Genomic DNA, 16,443 nt, shown 5'->3' on the forward strand with positions numbered 1-16,443 from the left:
TATTATAAAAGACTAATCAAGATTTTTGACTTCATAGTCAAGAATGACAGCTCTGCTCAGACAATCTAAAAAAATATATAAATATCTATGCTCCACTAGAGAGCTTTATGATCCCTTTATTTTTATATCTTTACTTGTCACCTGGAAACAATGGATCCTACAGCTTTTCCTACGGACATATCTACATCTCTGGAATGCTTTACCTCCCTTTCCTTGATCAACAGATTATTTTCTTAGAATCAGAAATGAAAACCCCATTTGTTTTATAAGAATGCTGTTTTGTTTTTAAACAAAGCTACCCCTCCCCCTTCTTTGTTTGAAGCATACTGCACTTTTAGACAACATCCATTGTAAAATGACACCAAAAATTATACTAGAAGCCGATTAAGCCATCTTTTAAAAAAAACAAACACAAACACACACAAAAATCTGACTGGGAGTATGCAATTTTAACAAACGTTAATATAGATCAACGCAGACTGCAACAGTTCACACCCTGCAAAATGTGGCCTATTCAATTCTTATCAATACATACAGAAGAAAAAACCCAGTGGGATTTTATATTCTATGCACATTCATCCTCATATTTACCTAACCATATCAATATTTTCATATGGACAACTCCTCCATTTTTCAGAACACTATTACTAAGGCATAACATTAATATCTAAAAATAGGTTTTTATTTTATTTTTTTAAACAAGGAAACATTTACCCTTGGCTACATGCTATACCACATTGTTCACAGATCAGAAACCTTGAACTCTAAGTCAAATCCACATTCTTAATCATGAAAAATGTTAACGTTGCAGGTTAAAACACAAACTCCTTACCTATGAGCTGCATTTTCTCTCAAATGAAAAATGGTTATATTTCCCTTCTACCTAATCTGCCCAGTGCCTGGACATATTTCATCCTGACTTCCAAATATTTGCTTTCTTTCTCTCTCACTGCACGACATCCGCAGTTATATAGCATTACTTACATTCTCTTCCATATAAAAATCAGACATTACATGAAAGGAAAAGAAAGAGACAGTCCATTTCAAAGCATCTGGCAAGCCTCACTGGCAGGCTGCCAAGCCTCTGCTAAATCTTCCTCTCTTTCCTGAGCATGCTCACTTGAAACCAACAGTATGTTACTATGGCAACACTGTAGGCAGTCTGCCTCTAAGTATGAACAGCCATTCTGTTTTCAGTGTGACAAAACCACATACTACAGGGGAAGTGAAAGGGAAACGATATTTGACCTTCTTTAAAAACAGAAAGTTTGCTTTCCTTTTCTATATAATGAATCTTCTGGTTCCATGTATGGCACACAAACTTACAAAGAACTATTTTATTTGCAAGTAAATCTAATTCTGTAAGATTTAAAACCAGATACAAATTAAAGGAAATTCCATAAATTCATTTTTGATTACATGAGGACAGATGATGCTTTACTTTATGGAAACTGAGTAACTGGATCATTTTATCAATACTTCTGTGACAGACACTTGTACAATGAATTGAATTTAAAGTATATATTAGACAATAACATTACCATTCCATAATTTAAAAAATGTTAATATCTAAAGATATTTAGCATAAAATTCTGAGGTTCTTAGATAGCTAACAAATAGTTATAATAGGGGATAGTCCATCCACCTACCACTTTCCTCTACTGTGCCCAATATTTTTGTTTTGGCATTTTAGTACCTTCTCTGACTGGAAGTATTCATCATTCAAGAGGATCTTGGATTTTAGAAGCATGTTACATTTTAAATCAGCACTAGGTTATTATTCAGACAGCTATCAAATTTTGTTTCCTTTCCCTATCTGCATATTTCTGACCCAGACCTTCTCCAACAAAGTTTGCTGACTTATTTCTGAGATTTGTCTCAAATTTGTGCATTGGATAATGGCAGAATATCTGCAGTTGCACACAGATACCATTAAGCACAGTTGTGAAGGGAAGCTAAACAGGTCTGAAAACTCCAAAGTGAGTAAGCCAAGTTTGAGATCACAACTTTGGTAACTAAAGTGTCCTTGGACATTTAAATTCTGTATCTACCATTTCTAATTGCATAATTGTTTCTAATATAAAAAATAGACTTACCACTACTTCTTCCTCCTTTTCTTCCACTTTGTCTTCCTCTTCATCACTTTCTGCAGCAGCGCCATCTTCCTCATCACTGCTGGAGGACTCCAGGATTTCACTCATGTCCATTTTCCAGTTATCAGGAACAGCTTTTGTGTTTAAGAAAGTGCTTGCTTCCTGTAACCCTACAGAGAAAAATGCCCAGTGTTCAAGGTACTAAGTTTAACTCAAAATTATGTAAATTACAAAATATTCCTAATTTTTTTTTTTCTAATTATAATGGGGGGGGGGGGGAGAAAATTCAGAGCTGAATTGTCAATAGGTGGTGAAAAGTGAATTAAATGTTTAAACACGATCATTAATCCCACACACAAAAATTTAGGATGAAGTTATGGTTGCAAGCACATCTTCATAGTATGAGCACATTTTAGCTTTCAGGAATGTTAGATTAAAAACACAAATACTGGAAATCCATGGAATTCAGAGTTAATTTAGGTGCTATTTGACAAGTACAATGTTATCTTAGGCAGGCCCCTCTAGGGCAGAGTTATCATCTTCTCTTACATCCAACTTTATCAGAAACAAGCATCATAAAACATCGGGTGAAATATTTGCTTCATACATACATGTCTCTTATGCTAAGTGTGACGATTTCTCACCACATTATCATTTGCTCTTTTAATACAGTATTAGTGCTCCAATTTCATGATCAAAGCATACGCTTCTCATATGAGAGGCTTTGAGTGACCTCAGCACTTTGTAGGATAAGACATTTAATGGTAAGGAATGAATGATTGTCTTCAGTATGCCCATTTGCCTATAATTCTTCAGTATGGGTCATGTATGACTGTAGGGTTTTAAAATAAATTGTTATGGGTGATAATATAGTAGAAGTTTCTTTATTCCCTCAGAGCATCCCCAGGGGGTTGAGTTAACGCAATATGATTGTATCTCTCAATCATGGCAACTTTCCCTATGGACATATTTGGTTTCTAGTGTTAGAGTTTGAAACAAAAAATCCAAATATTAAGGCAATACACATCTAAACCCACTGATAGGTATCCACACTATAATGTTAGTGCTTTTGTATGGATATTCCTTTTTTTTTTTTTTTAAATACTCCCAACTTGGCGTTGGGGAGCAAAAGGTGACTGAGAAACTATAGGAGTGGAGATTCCCCATATCCTCCCAACTCCCTGATACTCACTAACGTATACCTTCCTCACACTCACTAATGCTCACTTAATACAGCCAGCCTCCCACAGATCTTTGGGATGGTGGAGTAGGGCTTCACCTGGGTACCTGCATCAGTGGCCCAGTAAGTCTCTTTGGACTCAAGCTTGTGAGCCCCTATGAGGCCTAGACATTTGGCAGGGAGGGGGAGAGGATGATTTTTGGTTGGGGACTGTGGAAGAAGCAGAGGAAGGATGGTCCAATGGTTATCAGTGCTGGTCTGGGATTCTGGAGACTCAAGTTGTTTCCAGCTCCACCACAGACTTTCTGTGTAATCCTGGGCATGTCACTTAGTCTCTCTGTGCCTCAGTTCCCCGACTGCAAAATGGGGATAACTGTCCTTGCTCACACAGGTGTTTGCAAGGATAAATACATTAAAGACTGAGGCACTTGGATACTACAGTAATGGGGGCCATGCAGGTACTTAAAATAGATAGAGGCGGGAACACCAAGGACCTGCTCAGTGCTACTGTAGAAGGTTTGGGGAGCACTAATACCTCCCTGGCTTCTGTAACTGATGAACCCTCTGTGGTTTGCAAAAGACTCTTTGTGGACAAGCCCTTGCTTGGCAAGCCCTCCTGTGACATACAAGTCCTTCCCTACCCTTACCTAGGAGGTAAAATTCTCTTTTTTCCTTAAGAAGCCTCCATAAGGAAAACAACAACAACAACAACAACAAAGGAGACTTTTTGAATTCTAGTGAACAGTTCTATTTTTAGAGTGCCATAATTCAGGAATCCCATGTATAAAGGAACTTCAAATTCGGTAGAATATTTCTACCTCAGGTCCAGGCTTAAACTACCAGTTTGGAAGCCAATATAACTTGGGTGGATTTTAGAGAGGGAACTCCCCTCCCCAAACAAATCAGACTTATAATGGAAGCTTGGTTACCATCTTAAGTATGAAGCAATAGCTGCCAGTGCTTCTTAGCAAAGCACTGTTAAAATGCTAAATAGTAGCATTATAGTATATAGCAGTATTATTAGTGTTCACTGTAACCCTCCAATGGTAAACTGATAGCAATTAACTCTAGTCACATACCAGCAGAAGGTTCAATATTGCATTACACAACTGATTTGTTTTTTAAGCCAGAGAAGCATTATTCTAATATACCTTTTTTAGCAGACAGATCAGATTTTGATAGGTTTACATCTAGTTCTTTGATGTCCTTTCTTGCTATTGAATAACTGGAAGAGAGGAAAGTATTTAATAAAATAAAATAAAATAAAATAAAATAAAATAAAATAAAATAGGAATAAGTCAAGGAGTACTCCATTTATGAAAAAAGTGATTTCTCAAAATTCAAGACCCTTCATTCACTTTCAACTTTTAGAATTATACCTAAAGCATCAGCGGATATATGCACTAACACAATATACAGTAGCAATAGCACAGAAACTCCCAATCCTCATTCCCAAAGTAATCAAAAGTGCCTTTTTAATTAAAAAATATAATTTAATCTGTTATAGTTACAGAGCTGTTATATTTTTAAAGATAAAAATATTGTAAATATTTTTAATATTTTTCTTTTAAAACCCACACCATGCTATGGAGCAAATTAAAACTCCGTCCAAATATTTTGCCATCACTCTCAATCACGCACTGAGTTAATGTCTGTAGCACCAATATACAGTAGAAACAAAGTTTTATCTCTACATTTCCTTACTTTTGCCAATGTTAGTTAGATGTCATGTTAAGAAGGGATGGGATGACAAAGGAAGACATGTTAGCAAGTGGTGTAATAGAGGATATGGCACTGAACTGAGCACTTTGGAGGGAGAGGACTTGTAGAGCAGGCCTCATTTGAGGGAATTAATGCAAGGAAGAACAAGAATTGGATGTCAGCTTACAATATAACCTTTTACTATATTTCATAATATTTTAAAGAAATACTGCACATTTACTTTTTAAATACAAATTTTAGGGCATGCTACAGAGATCTGATCTCTCAAAGCAATTTCAAGACCAGTTTACAGAAAATCCAATATAAAAATAGTCCCTCCAGCTAGATCTATGGAAATGAATCCTTGATTTTATAATATGTAACCAGCAAAAAGAAATGGGGTGAGAAAAGCGGGAAGTCACTCTTTACAAAGTGGCTACTGCATGTATAAAGTAATATATCCCATATCAATATAACTGTTTACAAAAACAACTACTATCAAAGGGAAACAATCTATATATTGACAAGTAAATGTATGCCCTGTTTTTAAACTGTATTTTTGCTAGCACAAAACAAGATTTGTGAAGCAAATACCAATATCTGTGTTATTAGATCATCCAATTCTTTTAAGTTACAAGAGTGCTCTCATGCTAACACATATGGAATCTTTTAAGTTTGGAACAAGATGTATTCCAAATATTGAGTTAAATTTGGTTGCTATAATAGGAATGTAGGCCAATCTACAATTATAGCATTTCAAGTGAGTTATTATAATAAGATTTTTCTTCTTTCAGTTCATTCACAAGAACTGTACCAAAACCCCAGTAGAGTGAAAGGAATTGGTGGCCACCATTTTCTCAAGCTAAAGAAAATAAATAGAAAAATGGTCCAGTAGGCACTGGTAATAAGACATATTATGTTATTTATAGTGATAATTCACAACAGAATATACTTTAAGTAGGCTATTGATGCATGCCTTAGCCACATAATAAGGCCAAAAGAAACAGTGCATCAGTAGCCTACTAATTCACATTCTATTGAGAATTATTGCTGCTATAACTATAGCTCATTTATTTTTTTAAAAACAGGCATGTTTTGTACAAACACAATGTTGAGGTTTATGCACTATGAGAAGCAGTCACTAAATGGTATATGAAAAAATAGTAGGAAATGGTTAAACTGTTATCATTGTTTTGAATATATTTGTTTAATAAAGTTCTCCTCTTATTTTTAAGATTCCCTGGAATAACTGGACTCTCCTTCTCTCACTGGATATCCTAGACCCCAAGTGCCCCTTCAGTAGCAGTTTGTAACCCAATAGATACTTTCAATTCACCTTCTCTTATAAATAGTGAGTTTGTTAGTTAAAGGCTACAAATTGCTACTGAAAGAGCAGCTTACAAACATTGTTTCAATAAACATGCACAAAAATGTACCAGATTGGCAGACCTTAAGTGAGGAACATCAGGATTCAAGTTACATAAAAAGCTTTTACATAAAAACTTTAGACCTCTAAAAATTTCTCTAATTTTTTATTTCAGTGGAAAGTTTAAAAAAGCCTACCGAAAACCCCCAAAACATTCCAACTCAATGTTGCAACCCAAAAAAAGGACTATGCTAATGTACGAAAAACCAAAAAGGAGAAATTAATTGGAAAGTGTCTATAAACTAAACAGTGAGAAAAACAGAAGTGAAATGCTTGACTAACAAAAGTAAATTTTGTTTAAAAAATTATTTAACTTTAATCATCTAAGATGACTTAGTAACATTGGTAAGCCCCCCACCGTCCTCCATCAAATATGTTAGCTCAATTGTGCATCTTAAGCATGCAATAGGTAGAAAATTGTGTTGTAAGTCGCTTGCCGTTTTTCATTTTAAGTTGCAAGAAAATACTGAGTCATTGGTTATAAATTTTAACTAAGTAGAATCCTGTACTTAAGTTTTGTATAGAAAGATCTTAATGTACAATTGAATAATGTCCACATAAAAATTTGTCACAAGTTCACACATTCTTCAATACAACACTATTATTAAGAGTACTGTATCCTATTACTCACAATTTGGAATCTGCAAAAGATCGAACTAAACACTGGTCCTTTTTCACTGTGATGTCATCGTTACAGCTGGGAGATATTACCTGAAGTTTCAAATAAAACACAATGCTCTCAAGAGTTGCTATTCTTCTTGCTAAAAAAAGTAAGTCTGTATAAATCCTTTCCACTTTCTTGTATTGTTATTTCCAATTTCAGAAAAGGCAACAGCAATTAGGTTTCTGTATACTCCTATTTATGTTGTAAAGTCTAGCAATGAACTTCTTCATAAATACTTGACCAAGATGAAGAAGCTGCCAAACAAGCACCATATCCACCATCATAAATATTCATGTGACAACCCAGGAATTTTGATCATTTACCCCCTAGATGTCAATAATAAAAGTGCAGTTATACTCTGACAAGCTATTCTATAAAGAGGGCATTGTGGAATTCCATGTTTACTCCACAATAGTTTTTCAGATTAAAACTTGCTCAGATTTTAAAAAAAATATCCCCCTCCCCACTTCTATTCTTTCATATTAAGGCTGAGATTAGGGTGACCAGATGTCCCGATTTTATAGGGACAATCCTGATTTTGGGGGCTTTTTCTTATATAGTTACCTATTACCCTCCACCCCGTCCCGATTTTTCACACTAGCTATCTGGTCATCCTAGCTGGGATCCAAAAGGCAAGCTTCCTTTTTTTCTGGGTGATGTATGATCCCCAATATTAAAGTTTCTACATCTGGAACTTAAGTAAATAATACTGTTGATAATGTCAACCCGAGCTCCTCCACAGTGGTATTAATGCTGTAGGATTACATGGTAGTTTGGAAAAAAATAACCTTATTTGTGTCACTAAAGTAAACAACTCTGAATGCACAAAGAACATGATGGTAATGATTTTACAGTCTGTTTTCCAGCTATAACTGCTTCTTAAGGTCTGGAGCAATGTTAACACTCTCAGGCAAAATCCTGGCTCCACTGAAGTCAATAAGAGTTTTGTCATTCACTTCAATGGGGCCAGGATTTCACATCAGACTGAATTCACAGATTCCTATTTCTTGGTTCGCTAAGAGGATAACAACAGTTTCTGGACTTCTAGCAATTTCACCTCCCAGTTAGAATATTAGAACAATTTTTGCTTAATGAATGACCAAAATGGAGTGCTGACCAACAGTCAGAAGATATGAACAATACTATATTTCATATTTCGATGAACAGAGATCTACTGTCCTGAAAGAGATACACACTGACAGGCTTTTAATAAATCTTGACATACACCTCAGATGTCATCAATATCTACTTATTAGGGTACAATATACTGATACATACTTGCAGCAGAAAAACACAATTTGTTTATATAATTAATCTTTCTTCCTACTTGCATCCAAAAAAAAAAAAAAAATCAGTGTTAAAATTCAGTTAACCCAATGTGACAGGTGGTCTCTTTCCAGTTAGTTCCTGAAAAGCAGCACCAAGTAGCTAGATACAATGCAGATTCATTTGCCTACAGTAAATCTAACAAGGTAACATTTGAGTCAGTGGGTAAAATGTCCCAATTCAACACTCTAATGAAAGTCAAGTATCAGAGGGGTAGCCGTGTTAGTCTGAATCTGTAAAAAGCAACAGAGGGTCCTGTGGCACCTTTGAGACTAACAGAAGTATAGGGAGCATAAGCTTTCGTGGGTAAGAACCTCACTTCTTCAGATGCAAGTTCTTACCCACAAAAGCTTATGCTCCCTATACTTCTGTTAGTCTCAAAGGTGCCACAGGACCCTCTGTTGCTTTCTAATGAAAGTGTTTATAATAATGGGTGTTGTCCTTGATGTAAGGAGACAATATGCATACACTTAACTGGTCAGTCAGGAATTACAAAAATGTATTGCTAAAGCTTCCTTTGATGCACATCAGCAATTTTTTTTTTTAAGTTCTGTGAAACATCTCCGTACTTACATTAAAGGTACAAGAGCAATAGAACACCAGGATTATTTTAGATTTCTCTTGTGTATGTTATTTGTAACCAGAACTATTCCAAGTCAATTTACAAATGAAAACACTCTAGTACCCAATCCCTACTGTTCATATCACTGAACAAAGTTTAATTTGTCAACTTTTTTTTTTAAATATACTAGAATATGCAGAGCACACACGTGCATTTATAAATTTTAAACAAAGAAAAAGGATTAGAAATGTAGTTTTACATTACCAACAGGTAGTAGTTTTAATAGATCTGATTTTGTTGAAAGATCAATATTACAAAAAATATATAGATTTTTTTAAGTATCGCTTTTTACTGAAGTCAGGGCCATAAACCTGATACAAGTTTCAATACTTCTCAGAATATTTATTTTTCTATTGCTCACCTAAATTGTAAAAACAAAAAATGACAACCCCAAAACATGTATTCAGCATGAGCCTGCTCCTAGGGAGTCCTGAGTTTGATGGCTATCCCCAAGTCTTGCTCCAGGAGCTGCAATGTCTGCAAGTAGTGCGGTTCAAGTATAGAGGAAGGAAGGAGCTGTAGTGTGAAGTGACAAGAGTGGGGCTTTGACACAGATTCAGAACACCCTTTCACCCCCCCAAATAAGCAAAACATAGTATTCTGAAGGCATTATATTGTGGATATCCCAATCATTTGTTACTTACCAAAGCCGGATACCAGTCAGTCTTCTCCGAACAAAAAATTACACTGACAACTTTGCCAAGCAATTCATCATTAAGACGTCTCTTATCTTCCTCTTCCTCTTCACTACTTTCTTCCTCTTTTTCATCTTCAGTGCTAGAGGATTAAGCATACAATCTTTTAAAACAGCCTTAATTTGAATATCAGAATTGTGAGGAAATATAACTCATAAGAGCAGCAATAAAATACTGGTTTAGGGCCACTAAAACTAATTTTTAAAAGCAAAAGGTTGAACTTGAAAAAACTGAAATAGTAAAGAGCATAAATTAAGTAAAAGGAGTTTGATTTGCTGAAGTCTCTCTGTGCTCACAATTATAATTACTGTATTTGTATTGCAGTACTACCTGGGAGCCCCAATCATGGAACAGGCCTCCACTGTGCTAGGTCATGTACACACACAGAACAAAAAGCGTTCCTGCCCCAAAGAGCTTACAAACCTGAAGCTTCCATACATACAGTTTTACCAGTTTAAATGCCAAAGCATGTTGAAAATCCTAGATTTACTCATATACCAGATAAACTTTTTTCATAAATTTGGAAGTGATTACATTTTAAAGCTAGTGCCCGACAAGATGAGCTGTTTTCAAATACATGCTGTGAATATAATACATAACAAAATAATGACTGTTTCATCCCTCCTACATCACTCTTTTTAGTCATTTAAGACCAAATTCTGTCTGCTAGGCACACATGAATAGTCCCATTGAAATTCTAGGGTCATCAGAGTTTAGCAAAGGACAATAAGGTAACAAAGTAGCATATATAGAATTATAAAAAACTCACACAGGAAGAGAAGATCTTCTTCCTCTGTTGGATTTCTTCCCAATTACTGGAGTTCCAAAGTGCTCTGGATTTGTTAGTGGCAGTTGGTCAAGTGTCTAGGAGAAGATGGGAATATAAATCAGCTTGCAATTCTTCCACAACGTAAAGACTTTTACTTTCCAGCTTGAAGAAAAGTTAACATCTCCTTACCTCACTTTCTGCAAAGTGTCTCTCCCCTTTCAAGCACAATGAAGTTCGTCTCAACGTCCTCTCATCTCCATCATCAAAAACTAGAATGAAGTCAGAGACAAAGATAGTGGCACAAGATTTGCAAATGTAACTAAATGGCCAGTTTGCGATTCAAAATCATAAATTAAATAATCCTGTAGAATATGCCTCTGAGGACTTAATTTAAGTTCTTTGGTTCAAAAGTGGAAAGAAGTCTGATAGTCAAGATCTGGCCCAAGAGCAGGCAAACATTCCAGCACATGGATTCAAAGTCACTGCAAAAATCAGGCTGCCAGCTGCACCAGTCTCAGGGTTTGTCATCTCTCTTATCGATACACTGTACTACTAAAGACCACAGATACTGGCTGCCTGCCAGTTATCATTCCCAACCAACATCCCCAGCAGGGTTGAAACACCCAATTATTTCTGATTTAAGCTGGGCCAGTCTCCCAACTCTGTTTCTGTTGCCATGGGAAATAGGAAGCAGGCAACTGTCCACTTGTATACTCTCTGGGGAAACGTTGCTAGTGGGCAGACAAATACACATGGAAGTTTCTGCTACAACATAAAATATTATGCTACAGATAAGCGGAGAACTGGAAGCCCAAACGTGGTAGTCTGGCCATCTCTGTTCTAGTCCCTACTGGACATTTTGTTCACCTCACAAAATCACACATAATCAGAAGCAAGTCATCTAAATTTTTAACGCATGGCCAGGAGAGACCTAGAAAATAATAGTGAGGCTGTTACATATATGGACTCAGGTATGCTAGCAGATATATAAAGAATAGCTTGTGCTACTCCTGGTTACCGGGATGGGCTAACAGGACTGTCTATTTCTATAAAATTCACAACTTCTTCCAAAAGAGGGAATTTTACCTCTAAATTAGTGTTTAAGATTGTTAACAGCTTAATATCTATGAGAGTCACTGTATACTTTAATTAAAACGCATAAACCCTGACTAAATTTGAAGTAGAATGTATACATTTTGGCAATTTTGCATTTTACATCAGAAATCCCGATCCTAAAATAAGAACATCTGAGCAAACCCTTATGCATGTGCAGAGACCCACTGACTTCCAAGGGATGCTGACCTGATCGAAGGGGTCCATGGCCTCCATTCAGTTGCAGGATATATATTCTGTATTTACACTATTAGGAAGAGGTTGTCTATCCCATAGCCAGTATATACCATACAGTCTGGACATGTTTGTTTTATTAGTGTGATAACTGTGGCATCCTTTTTACAAGAAAAATCTCTCAGACTAACGTGAATACAATATATTTGTGTTGCTAAAAATTCAATACATTTACATCAAGATATAAAGCAAAATTTAAATTATTCCTCTGTAATTCCTCTGTAATTCTAGTCTGCCAACCAAAAAGAAAAGAAACCACAATGTTCTAACAGCCTAATTTAAGACTAGAAACTGTAAGAGTAATTCGAAATAAAGAGCAGAGTACGCAAGCAATATCTTAGCAGGCCTACTAAGCTTTATAATTTGCATGTCTGTAGTCTCCCAACTGAGCTACTTTGATAGAGGTAAGCCAATTGATTCAGCTTGTTATACTTGTTCACATAAACTACTATTAGTTTTAAAACAGCAAGCAATCCTGCTCCCTAACTGCCTTCCAATAATCTTTCTCAAAACTATTAAAACATAAAATTGCTAGATAGTAACTACAAAATAGTCATACGATATAGGTTTGCACACATTTTTATTAATGTAATCTATTTTAAAAGTTTAAACTCTATTACTTAGTTTCCCGAAAAAGCCACTGTGCACATTTTGCTCTTTGACTTTCAAATTATATCTTATCCATTTTTTTCATTATTTCTTACTTTTCTTTCTTTTTTTTCCCCGCCCCCAGTAATCAATGTTACTTTCTTTGTGTAAACAAGGCCTTGGCCCCTCACCACCTCTTCTCCTCCCACCAGATTCTACACGGAAGTCAAAATGCTGAATTTGTAGAAGTAATAATTTCTGGGGCAATACACTGATGTTCAGCAGAAGATAACTTCACCACAGCATCAAGCAAGACATGATAGTGGACTGCAAGGGAGAAATCACGCCTAATTTATCTGATATTTTGGAAGCTAGATTTTTACAAAGAAAATCTCTCTCAAACAAGTTTGATGTAGAAAAAAAAGGAAACTCCAGGCTAAAGCCAGATGACAGAGAGCTTCCATGTTATATTTTTAGGGGATAGTACAGGATGCTCAATTGTTTAAGGTTTTGCAGCCGTACAAAAGAAATGCTATTTCCTTCCCAAACATGTCACACTAATCCTCCAACTAACTACTCAGCTTTCATTTTACTGTGAAGACCAACATCTTAACATCCATCACGAACAAAAAATCCCAAAAGTTAAATACTGAGCAAAATATAAGTACATAATACAATATAGTATATTTCATTAAAAAATTAAAAATAAGACCTCTTAGGCTGCTTGTGACACAAATAGGAAATAATGTGCTAAAAAGGTCTTTCCTCAGCTAGGATCAAACATCTCATTTAACACGTGGCTCAGGAATCAAATAATCCATCCCTATTCCCTGCTAATAGGACAGTGAAGTGTTATCAGAACTAATTTATCTTTATCTCAGAACTTCAAATTTATTTTTCATGGGCAGAGAGGCAAATCTCCTCCCATACTCTTACAGGTGGAAGAAATGAGGATAATTAACATGTTGAGGGAGATCTGAATGCCCCCCTGCACCTCTTACAGACCTTTTCTACAGCCCCTATAGCCCTCCCAGCCATACATCCTCTTTCACCACACCTGAACAAAGGGAAGACTCTCCTATCTAATGCCTTGCTGCAGGCAGTCCTCTCCCTGCAAGACCTGGTATTTGTCACCTCTGCAATCCCTGGTGCCAGCTACAAAAGTGGCTTCTTCTAGCACAACTGTTTGTCTCTTATATCAGAAAGGGAATCTCACTGTACAAGCTGCCAAGGGAGACAGACTGAGCAAGCACTAGGACATTCAGTAACAACCGCAGCTGAAACAGAGTGCGGCTAAGAGAGTCAAGACACGCCCCCACCCCCATCATGAAGAAAAGGGTAGGAAGGAAAGCCAGGATCTCTGAAGGGATACAATTATTTGTACAGCACTCTTTTCCTTGTCTCCCTTCCATACACGGGCCAACTGGAGCAGCTAGCTCTGCACTTCAGGAAGGAAAGGTGGAAAAATATGAATTTCACACCCTCCCTCCTGAACTCTACCACGCCAAGCAATTGGTTTAAGAGTTAAGGAAGGGGGGCGGGGGGGAAATGTGTCTGTTCAACAGCCATGTGGGAGTCCCCTGACTGGGAGCATAGGAAATACATGGCAGGCTTAAGAGTGCATGATCCCTTCAATTTAATTAAAGCCCCAACTTACAAGCTCCATTTTTATTTTGTTGCTGCATACCTAGGACTGAAGGTTTTTCAAACTGAAAGAATGGTTAATGTTCAAGTAATCTGACTACAGACATATATAAACAAACTACGCAAAGATTTATGAGGTCTGTCTCTATTCCAACCTGTGGCTATCCCCCACACACATCTGATGCACAATACAAAGGATGTTTTAGACAGTTATTACAAGCCTAAATTAATAGTTGTAAATAAATTATAGCAGGTAAATAAACTGGAGGGAAATAGTGTCCCACAGCATTATTGTTACTTACAAACCCCAAAGCAAAATCCTTTCAAATACTACTGTAGAGATGACTGTTTGATCTTTGGGGGGAAAAAAAGGGGGAAGGGAGCGCGAAAAAAAGGGGCAATGTTTTTTTTAAAGGGTCACACTTATTAAATTACTTTGAGGGCAAAGTGAGGGATTCCCTTTGCTCACATAGGAGTTTCTGTAAATATAAAAATTTACAGATCATTCCACAAACATAAGAATAAACAAAGGATGCTAGCCCACAAGGACAGGACCGCGACAGAAGGATTTTTTTGTGGATCAGACCAATGGCCCATATAATTGAGACCATAGATCAGGGGTCGGCAACGTTTGGCACGCGGCTCGCCAGGGTAAGCACCCTGGCGGGCCTGGCCAGTTTATTTACCTGCTGACGTGGCAGGTTCGGCCGATCGCGGCCCCCGCTGGCCGCGGTTCGCCGTCCTGGGCCAATGGGGGTGGCGGGAAGCCACGGCCAGCACATCGCTCGCCTGCGCCGCTTCCAGCCGCCCCCATTGGCCCGGGACGGCGAACCGCAGCCAGCGGGGGCCGCGATCGGCCGAACCTGCCGCGTCAGCAGGTAAATAAACTGGCCCGGCCCGCCAGGGTGCTTACCCTGGCGAGCTGCGTGCCAAACGTTGCCGACCCCTGCCATAGATGAATAATTCAGAGGAAAGCACAAAGTTTCCATTAATGCACCAAAGTGTGCAATACTAAACAATGAGGATACATTTTTTCCTACTCTGGCTGGAGATCAGGTCACACAATGAAGTAGGAGAAAGAATAGCCCCTCTATTGCAGAAGTTATTCTTACTTATATACACATTAGCCAATCCTCCACTGAGTTTTACTAAATTATGGGCCAGAATAATATCCTACAGTAACAAGTTCCATGGGTTCATTATATTACATAAGAATCTTTAAGGTTATCAGTTCTAAATTCACTGCCTTTTGATTGCATGTGCCCTCTCAATTATGTATTATAGTAAAGGGTAAACAGAAGCACACATCTGACCTTCTCAATACCTTAAAAACAAACCAAAAAACACTCACTTCTACCATCTTTCTCGCTCACTGGTTTTTCTAAACTAAACAGTCCTTGTGATTTTAATCTCTCCTCTTTTTAATCTACTTCATATGCAGATTAAATCTCTCCTCATTTTAATCTACTTCATATGCAGCATTCTTCAAATTAAAGTCTCCCTAAACATGAACTTTTAATACAGAACTTAAAAATAGCCTTTTCAGAGTACAGCATCGAGGATCCACAAATTAAGGACTCCCTGAATATCAAGTGTTGGCTCGGTGGCATTTTGACACCATGGTAATGGGCATGGCAAAAGAACTTAAAAAGACACAGCAAAAATAGGTACTGCTATTAATAGGGAAATAACAGGGTACCTTTTTGTTTTCCCAACATGCAATATGCATTTGTTTTCAGTAACTAATTGACAATGTCACACTTTGTGACCTTACTAAATGCTATAGTACCTAACCGTGTCATTTTAAGATTTCAAATCAATTTTTTATTACAAAAAAAAAAAAAAAAAAAAAGCGTATTCTTATTTCTTCACCTGTAGAGGCAATATTGATTGTTCAAGAGCTATACAATCCAAAAGTATACCTGTTGAATGCAAAACTGGGCTTCATTCAGTATCAAGCCAACTCTACAAGTGAGTTCTTATCAATAGCAAGAGGAAGGTCTGCACTGCACTAGTCTACAGACAGTACCATACAAAAAAAGGGGGAACAGATTATTCTAGAGATCAGAGGAACTGTAAAAGTGAAAAAACTGAACTTCTTTGAGATTGTTTGTAAGGACACTGTCAACTTAAACAAAACAATAACTTCAATCTGAAATTGCTTTTACTTGGATGATACTCCTAACAATAGTAAAAAAAGTAACTTAAAGATTAGTGGGGGAAAAAATCTATTCCCCCCACTTTGTTTACTTTGCATATTCAAAAGCACTTTGCATAACCATTTCCCTTTTATACTCAGTCACAATACCCAAACAAAAACACACCAAAAACATTAGTTTATAACCAGTTAGAGGCACTATCAACTTAACCAGTTACAAGTAACTGTTC

General features: G+C 36.9%; 1 protein-coding gene across 14 annotated transcripts in view; it reads right to left on the reverse strand.

Moving 5' to 3' along the window:
- ARID4A (AT-rich interaction domain 4A) overlaps positions 1-16,443 on the reverse strand; it is a 68,561-nt gene that overhangs the window by 37,446 nt on the left and 14,672 nt on the right. For all 14 annotated transcript variants that reach the window (XR_010600824.1, XR_010600823.1, XM_065593833.1 and 11 more), the window contains exons 6-11: positions 10,666-10,745; positions 10,477-10,571; positions 9,657-9,789; positions 7,032-7,111; positions 4,425-4,498; positions 2,097-2,263 (exon numbers count right to left, since the gene is read on the reverse strand). Coding sequence is in view for 12 of the 14 variants with exons in the window: in XM_065593833.1 (XP_065449905.1) it covers positions 2,097-2,263; positions 4,425-4,498; positions 7,032-7,111; positions 9,657-9,789; positions 10,477-10,571; positions 10,666-10,745 (629 nt within the window). In the remaining 2 variants the exon portion in view is untranslated. The remainder of the gene's footprint in view (positions 1-2,096; positions 2,264-4,424; positions 4,499-7,031; positions 7,112-9,656; positions 9,790-10,476; positions 10,572-10,665; positions 10,746-16,443) is intronic.

The sequence above is a fragment of the Chrysemys picta genome, chromosome 4 (assembly GCF_011386835.1).
Source record: "Chrysemys picta bellii isolate R12L10 chromosome 4, ASM1138683v2, whole genome shotgun sequence".
NCBI lineage: Eukaryota > Metazoa > Chordata > Testudines > Emydidae > Chrysemys > Chrysemys picta.